The sequence below is a fragment of the Eretmochelys imbricata genome, chromosome 1, assembly GCF_965152235.1.
Source record: "Eretmochelys imbricata isolate rEreImb1 chromosome 1, rEreImb1.hap1, whole genome shotgun sequence".
Taxonomy (NCBI): Eukaryota; Metazoa; Chordata; order Testudines; family Cheloniidae; genus Eretmochelys; species Eretmochelys imbricata.
Window position 1 is genome coordinate 267,119,932 of NC_135572.1, and position 8,874 is coordinate 267,128,805.

General features: G+C 49.2%; 1 protein-coding gene across 1 annotated transcript in view; it reads left to right on the forward strand.

Annotated features, from left to right (window-relative positions):
• CACNA1I (calcium voltage-gated channel subunit alpha1 I) overlaps window positions 1–3,561 on the forward strand; it is a 239,552-nt gene extending 235,991 nt beyond the window's left edge. Inside the window, exons 35-36 of the mRNA XM_077807591.1 lie at window positions 601–797; window positions 2,854–3,561. Coding sequence (XP_077663717.1) covers window positions 601–797; window positions 2,854–3,561 — 905 coding nt within the window. The remainder of the gene's footprint in view (window positions 1–600; window positions 798–2,853) is intronic.
• Window positions 3,562–8,874: the final 5,313 nt, after the last annotated feature.

Here is an 8,874-nt window from a genome sequence, read left to right on the forward strand (position 1 = left end):
AGCAATCAGGTGGATGAACCGTGCTAACTCTGTAGTGTAGACAGTGCCACCATCTCCTGAGGCCATGCTCCTTAGCTCTAGGGTCCATACAGTACCTTCATCTGCCTTGGAAACAAGAGTCCTAATTCCACTCCTGAGCACATGCCTCTGGCCTTATGGGGTCAGTGAGCTCCCCAGTCACCTTTTTGTGTATTTCCCTTTTCTACTACTCCGCAGGAGCCCAGCTGTAAGTCCCTGGACTTCAGTGGCGTTGCACGTGGGTTAAATTTGGCCTATCATGTCTCCGCCTTTTTCTCCAAGGACATTTATGGGAGGGGCATATTGCTCTCCATTTCCTTGTTGGGCTATTGATCCAAGCTCTGATAGTGCTTCTGAGTCTGTTACTAACTCTGGTAATTATGTGGAAAGCAGGATCAGTGGAATGTGTGAACACCCAGCACTCCGGATCCATGCCTGGGAGTACGTGTCACTAAACACCTTCAGTTTAGAGGGCTTACAGGACCCTTACCTAGGTAGAAACAGAGACTCCAAAGTGGATCAATGGACTCTTGAGGTCTTATTTTTCTGTTTTCATTCCATCTCCTTCCCCCACTCTGCCAGTTCCCCCCGGACCCTTTTCTCCAGGTACGTCCAGGCCACTGTTACCTGTACCAGCAGAGTTTTTCCACCCAGCCATCTCTGCCACCCAGACTGGGCAGGAGAAGGTTTCCTGTCCAGGCAGCCTTCCTAAAATCTCTCTGCAGGGTTCATGGGCATCACTGCGATCCCCAAGTGTGAACTGCTCACTACTCCACCAGGTAAGGGCCCTGCTTCCCATCCATCCATGATAGGGGCCCCTCATGTATATCCAAACAAAGAGGGAGCTGAGGGGAGGAGAGAGAGAAGAAGGGCCTAGAGCAGACATGCCAAACCCGCAAAAAAACCCACAGAAATTGGGCTTGTTTTTGGCTTAATTGGCTTGTGAGTTGCTTGTTGGCTAGTTTTTGGCTTGTTGCTTGTTTGGCTTGTAGCTTGTTGCTTTGTTTTTTCGATAGGCTCCCGGCAAGCAGGGGCAAGGATGGGGCAAGCAGGGGCAAGGGGGGAGAGAGTTGGGGTGCACAGCAGGCCCACCATAGTCCCAGGCTGCACGCCGGGGGATTTTGTCACATAGAGTGTTGGGGTTCTTAGGGATTGGCTTGTTTTGGCCTTGTTTTGAAATGCAATTAGCTTGATTCTTGGCTAATTGTGAAAGTCGGGGTGCTTATTTACCACGTGAAAGTTGGCAACTGTGGCCTAGAGTGCACTGGATCTGGGGGCTCAAAGGGCTAGATCACTACTGGGAACAGAAAGTACACTAGGTTGAAGATTTATTCATAGTGAGTACTAGGGAAGGAGGAGCTGGGCGGAACAGTAGGTAAGGCACTGGCCCTGTGCCTCCAGAAAACATGCACTGGCCTGGTTTGGGTCGCAAGTTAGCTTGACAGCCTCAGTCTAGATCCAAGTAGGCATGAGTTCACATTGGCTCCTCAGCCATGCCTCCCAAGCTCCTGCTGCTTGGATGGCAAGTATAAAGAGGTAGCGCCAGACACCCCTGTTTCTAGGTTTGGTGCTGATTCTGCTAATGGCAGCAGAACACTTTCCACTTAAGGACTTGGTCTGGTGACGGAGAGGGCATTTGCCCTTGGGTTCAACACATGTAAAAATAGTCTCAGCAGGAGTTAAAGAAGGTGGGTAGGAAGCCAGATGTTTTTCACAGGGCCCAAGCAACAGGGGCAATGAAGTCCGAATAGAACTGGAATGGACCTTTCTTCACGCCCACACACACGATCCTTGTTAGGTCTGTATCCCATCCAGATGGACTGTGTCCCTGGCCTTGTCTGTGTTCATATCCCTTCTGGCCCCTATCTCCCAGGTAGATATTGCTGTTTGTCACTTAGGAGACTGGGGAGAACAGAGTAGAGGAGGGGAAATAAAATGTATTTGAGAAACACAGGTGGTGGAAAGGAGAAGCCAGGGGACTTCCCTGCTGTGCTTATGCTAAGGTGTCTCCTGAATGGCTCATGTTCCGGGCTGCAGGACAGTGAAGTTGAAGAAGGGTTGGGCCATTCCAGAGGAAGAGAAAATCAGACACCCTTTAATTCACCTATGATAAACCCTGAGGTCTCCAGAGCCCTTTGTTATAAACAACTAAAATGTGAAATAACAAAGGAGACCAACGAAACAGAGAAATTAAGGCTGTTTTCCCCTCCCTTGGGGCTCTCCCCTATCTCCACATCACCTTATTGAACAATTCTGATCCAACATTTTTTCATCAGAATTTGCCAGTTCATCAAAACCAAAATGTTCTGCGGAGATGGTTGATTTTGCTGCAGTCCTGACAGATTCCTGCCTTGTGTCCAGTCAGCACACCCACCCAGCTCCTCAGCAGGGCAGGCTGACAGGGAGCTGTGAGCCCTTGCTCCTCAGCAGTGTGGGTTTGCCGGGCATATGCCCCTGGGGCAACCTTCCAGGTGGACTGCCCCAGAGCCCGGCTCCACGGCCTTTGGCAGAGAATTTCAGAATATTTGGGTTGCATTTCGAATCCGAGTGAAACCAAATTTCGAAATACCAACATCCGTCATGAAATAGAATTACCTTTCTCTGCCCTGCTCCAATTGTGACCTTACCACCTGATGGTGACAATGGAACAGATGGGCCCACAGCTCAAAGGCACCTGTAGAGGCTGAATACAGGATCAGAGATGTTCAGGCCATCTAACTGGTGCTTTATAGGAGCCCTTCCAAGTGGACTGTAACTCTTGCCACATTTCCTGTTGCCCCAGATGCTAGGAACTGAGATTGAAAGCTTTCCTTTTGTTGCATATTGTTCTCTCAGGCCACGGAGAGCGACACCTCCCTCGATGACAGCAGGAGCAGTAGCTCAGAAGGCAGCTTGCAGACCACCCTGGAGGACAGCTTGAACCTTAGCGACTCACCCCAGTGCACCCTGGACCTCCCGATGGCACTGTGCCCGATGCCAACGGCTGCCAGCCAAAGAACCATGGCAGCTCCACTTTCCCCTGCCTCCCGGCGGCGGAACCTGCGGGGCCGTGGGATATTCAGCCTGCAGAGCATCAGGCGGCATCAGCGGAGCCACAGCAGCGGAGGGAGCACGAGCCCTGGGTGCACTCATCATGACTCCATGGACCCTTCTGACGAGGAGGGCGCGGGGAGCAGCCTGAGGGGTGGCAACAACAGCGAGCAGTCAGAGACCCTCAGCAGCCTCTCCCTGACATCCCTTTTCTCCCCACCCCCACCGCCCCCAGGCCGGGCGCTTGTGAAGAAGTGCAACAGCACAAGCAGCCTCACCGCCAACCCCTCTTCCCGAGGGCCCACCACCAACGAAGCCAAGCCGTTCTACTCGGTTGACCCCCGGGGGTTCCTCTCCATGCCCTCCTGGGTGACGGACTTCTGCAAGGACACCCCCTCACCGGGTGATGGTGAGGGGTCGGACAGCCCCGATAAACTGGGGGTGGCAGACCGCAGCTCCCCACTCCCTTCTGAGCTGGAGCTGGGCAATGGAGTCAGCAAGAGGAACAGATGAGGGTTAGGGAGGGGAGTGAGCAGCGTGGGCAAGGGCGCGCCTTGTGCTACCATTTCCCAGCAGCAATTCCAAAGGACTGTGGGAAAAAGAAACACGTAAACACAAGCTATAAATATATATATATATATAAATATGTATTTAGTAAATACTCTGGTACTGTACCTCCGAGGTGTGAGAGAGCGAAAGCAATATGGCAACATTCCCGCCCACGCGCTGGACGGGGAGCCCCACCGCAGAGACCACAGGGATGAGGAGGGCACCAGCGGGCTTGGAGGGACTGGGCCCACCAGCCAAACTCCTGCCCGGGTGGCAGCCATTTAGTTATATACATATACATAGAGAAAGAGATTGATTTATTTATTTTTTTTACTGAGCGATTATGACTTCCAGAAAGTGCTAAGCAGGGGAAAGGGTGGGGGGACTTGGGGACGTTCATTTTGAACAGGGAGGGGGAAAGGAGATGAGAACCCAAGGAGGGTTTGGTTGTTTTTGAGAATTTCATTCATCATTCATACTTCCATTTTGAAAATGAATGATCCTGGGCTGGCTCCTCAGCCAGTGTAAATCGGCAGAGCTCCGTGGAGATCTGCGGCTGGAGTAAATCAGTATAGCTTTGGTTTCAGTGGAGAAATGCTATGAATGTGGCTCTATGACCCCAACTGAAGATCAGGCCCAGACAGCAGGAAAACCCAAACAGAGGGGGAGCATTGGAAGTGATTTGTTACTTTGATGAGTGTGTGTGAACGCAGCAGGAATGCTCCGGGAAGGGAAGAGATGGAGGCAACATGGCACCTGCTGAATGTGTTCATTTAATGGTGTGATTTGTTTTATTTTATTTTATTTATTTATTTATTTATTTTGGTTTTGTCTTTTTATTTTATTCCAAAAAAAGAAAGAAAGAAAGCTGCTAAGAGAAGAAACTCAGATGTTCAGGGTCTGTTTCCCCACACCTTAGGTTTCTGTAATGGTGACAATTTTTATTTTAGAAGCCCAAAGGCGCAAAAACTGTCTATAGAGAATCAAATCTGTTATTTTTTATATATCTATATCCATGTGTACATGACAAGAAAAAAAAACTAGAATTAAAAAAAAAAGGCAATACAAAATGAGCCTCAGTCAGATATTAAGTGCAGTCAGTCCCCAGGCTCAGAGCTGGGGTTTGTGAACCAAACTCTCTTCCCAGTTCCACTGATGTGAATCCACAGTAATGCCACTGAAGTCAATGAGCCTCATTCTACTCTCACACCGGTGTGACTCTGTTGACATCAGCAGAGTTATCCCTGATTTAAGCATGATCAGAATCCAGCCCAATGGCAGTTGAGGGTGTGGAGGACTTCACAAGATCAGGCTCTGAGGGCAGAATTTGTGCGTGTGTGTGTGTCTGCAATATCATGTCTATTTGACTCCCTAGTGACAGTTTTGTGTGTGTGTTTCTCACCTTGTCTGTGTTTTGCAAAGGAGTGTGCACTCGTTGTGAGGTAGGCTGGTTGCATGGCTGGTTGCTGATTGGTGTCCATTGATTGTGTGGTATGAAGGCAGATTGGCCCCTGGTTCCAGAGGATCTGCTTCAGGATCAAGCTGAAAATAGGAGAATCTGATTCTCTTCCATAACTACTGCAGCAAGCCCACTGAGACTGTACCCCTGTTTGAGGCCCGCTGTGTGGTCAAGGTTTGCTTCACCATTTACCCTCTCTACCTGTGAGAGTCCATTTTTAAGAACTCACCTGTTTCGTATCCTTTCCAGATTTATGGATAGGACAGAGGACAAAAAAAGGGCCTGAAGAGCTTGAAAAAAGTGGGATGCAATCCACAGGCTCACAGGGCTCTGACACGGGTATTTCTGAGAGCAAGAAAGAATGAGAGAAGGGATGAGGCAAAGAGATGGAAAGGAGCAGGGGGACAGAGAGAGGGAGATTCAGAGAACATTGCTTCGTCATATTCAGAGGAAAGAATGAATTTCCCACATTGGTTCCTGCAGCAAACCCCTCTTGGAGGCACCTTCCCTGCTGGAATCAGAAGCACTGTGCTGCTTGGTACTATACAGATTTGCTCATCTGGTTTTTTAGCAGCTGCTTCACCCGATAAACTGGGGCTGTGAACACTAAACGTGTCAAGTGTAACAAAACAAAACAAAAAAAAGGATAAATTAACTTATGTATTTGATTTATTTGTTGAGAGTAATCTATGCTTTGTGGAAAGTGCACAACTCTGACTGCAGGCATGCCGGGGAGGACAGGAAAGCCGGAGTCCCCACCCTGGCAGGAAGGCTGCTGGTCCAGATTAATTAAAGCAATAACAAGGGTTTTAAATGTTTTTTGCAGTGGTTGTTCCTTGGGTGGGTTCTTCCTGCACATTCAATCACTGGAGCAAAAGGAAAAAGAACCAGTATGGCTCTGTATTACCTGGGAAGGAAAATGGTCAAACCATAGTAGACAAAAGACTGAAATTGACTACTCTAGGTCCAACATTAGATCCAGGCATATTTTGAAATTGGAGACCTGGCTTTACACAACACAGACAGCCTACGCACAGTGTGTCTTCAGTTATTTCAGTTGTGGCCTTAGAGGGAATGAGACAAGGAGCTGGGAATCTGAGCTGCCCTGGGAGCAGGATAGAGGGATAAGTATCTTGTCTGACCTAGAAATGGGAGAGGAAGCTGGGATGGGAGTGGTGCCAAATCTCCAATATATGGTCACGTCTGAAACAGGTTCTCCTATTGCCGTGTTAATGTCTGTTTATCAACATGGATGGAAGACAAGTCATGTTCCTGGTAAAGCTCAGCTATGCAATACCATCCCCATGCAGGCCCCAAGAGAGGGGGTGTCATTCTTTGATGTGGGGCTCCATTCCATGGGCCAGTGCTACTCCCAATTCACAGGTGGTACAAGGACCCATGACTGTAGAGATCCTAGGCCTTGCTACCTGTTAAGTGGCAGGTAATATTGATTTATAGTACAGCAGAGATCTACACTTTTTAAAACCAATCCCAGCTGCCTGGCACCACAATGTCCCATGCAAGGTTGGTGATAAAAAACAACGTTGGGAGGATGCTTGCTTGTGATGGTCAAGTGACCAAGAGGTGGTGTCAGTGTGAAATGTGTCCTTGTGCTGTCCCCTCTGGAACAGAGAAGGCCATTATGTGCTTGAGACACTGTCACTTTCAGCAGGAGGTCAGGCTGGGAAATCTGATGTCTTTTTCCGTATGCAAGCAATATATTTCTGCAGCCAGCATTTAATGGTGGTGCTTCATCTATATTTTTGTATGCACACCTGCCTCCACTTCTAGGCCACCTTTTTATATCGTTAAAAGGTATAGGTTTGACATCTGAGTTGGGACCTTTCAGAGTACTCCATTTGCACACAGTCTAGCCATGCCTGAGAAGTGGCGGATAGGGGTACTGCTTGCATTCTCACTGGCTCGCTTTTGAGGGGATCGCCTGGATACCCCATGAACCTAGTTAGTGTAAGGACTACAGGTAGATAAGATTAGATTGGGCTTGTATCACACAAAGGAGAGTGGGGAGAACAGCTGTTCTCCCGAAGCTCCTACCATTCCTTCCTCTGCCTCATAAGTATCCCCTGACTTGCTGAGACAAGCATATTCCAAGATTTGCCTAGTTCTGTCATGGTTAGGGTTCGATTCCTCCTGATGAGCCTGTTTAGGAACTACTGGGAGGTTGGAAAAAACAACCACTCAGTGAACCAGAAAGACATCCCCTCTCAGAATTCTTCCTAAGGCTAAGGGCCAGTTCTGCAGGAGAGGAGCACAGCCTTCATCAATGGCCCTAGTGGAGCCAACTCACCAAATCCCCATATCTCTTGTTTCTATAGTTTTCCTTGGGCTCCCATCTATCTTTGACCTCCTGCCATTTTCCAGATCATGGCCATGTCTGTGATGGTGGGTTCCCTGTCACTTGGTCTTCAGTGAGATGGTGAGAGTGGCCCCCAAAAATGGTTGCTTTGTCTGCTTCTCCCCAGTCCCACTTAGAAGCAACTCACAAGGGAAAAGTTCCCTTATTTTTCTGGAAGCTCAAGTTCCCAGACAATTCTTCCCTTCTCTGCTGAGTCACATGGTCTCCCACACCTCTCCTACTGCGTGAATTGGCGAGGTCATGCTCATTCCCCTCCGCCTCATCAAATGGTTTGCACCCTTCACTATACTGCTCATGCAAAAGGCTTCTGGCTTAGGAAAGTGGTTACCATGGAAACAGAGGACTAGGTTATCTTTAGAGAATATTTTGTCTCTCTCTTTTAATTATTTACTAACGGTTTGAAGAAGAAGAAACATTGATTCTTCCCAGAGAGAGGGAGTTGTTAGAACACAGCAGAATTTGTTGTCTTTTCCACCAGGGATTTGTGTGCATTCATTTGGATCAGGGCCTGTTCTCCGTATTTGAGAGGGTTCCTTTGGCCTTGTTGGTTTAGTGTTTATGGGGAGCCCATTTTCCCAGGCTCTCTGGGATAGGGGAGTGGGGAAGGCAGAGCCCTCATTTCTGTGCTACTGTGGGAATTTCTGGGCTCTCAGAAGCTGTGGCGGGAGGGAGGAGGCCCGTGATGCGTGCACCCGAGTGACATGAAGGAGGCATCACATGAGCCAGAGGCACTATACAGAGAGGGTTGTCTGCACTCCAGTGTCACCGGCTGACAACGATTGCCATTCTGTGGTGTCAGAGATGACTGTTGCTTTCCTCCATACTTGAACAGGAGCTACCCCCTGTAGCTCAGACACCACTGTGTGGTGACTTGCTAAGGGCTGATGTTTTAGGTGTGTCTGCACTGGGAGGTGCGGGGGTGACTCTGAGCTCAAGGAGCGATATACATGCACTCGCTGGGCTCCTGCCAGCACACTAAAACTGGAACGTAGCTGCGGCAGGGTGAGCGGCGGGGGCAGGGGTCGGCTGCCCTGCGTGTGTGCCGGTCAGAGATCCTAGGTGTGTACTCGGGGTGGCTAGTCCATCCCACCACTCATGCTGGTGCGACTACATTCTATTTCTAGCACGCTAGCTCAAAGAGCTTGCTTGAGCCGGGAATCACCCTCCCAGCCCCAAGTGTAGACATACCCTTTGTGGTGATTGCTGTTCTTCCCAGCTCTACTGAAAGGTTGCCACCCAAAGGGGAGGCGTGGTGGCCAAAAAGCCATGGAGGATATTTGAATTAACATACACAAAGACGCAAAAGCCAAAGCTGGGGGATCGGGGGCGCAAAACTGGATCTGGAACAAGCATAAGGGTTCTGTACAGACCCATGTACTATGCACGTGGTGTCACATATTCCCTCCAGCTTTACAGTCTTAGAATTACAGCAGTAAGAGAT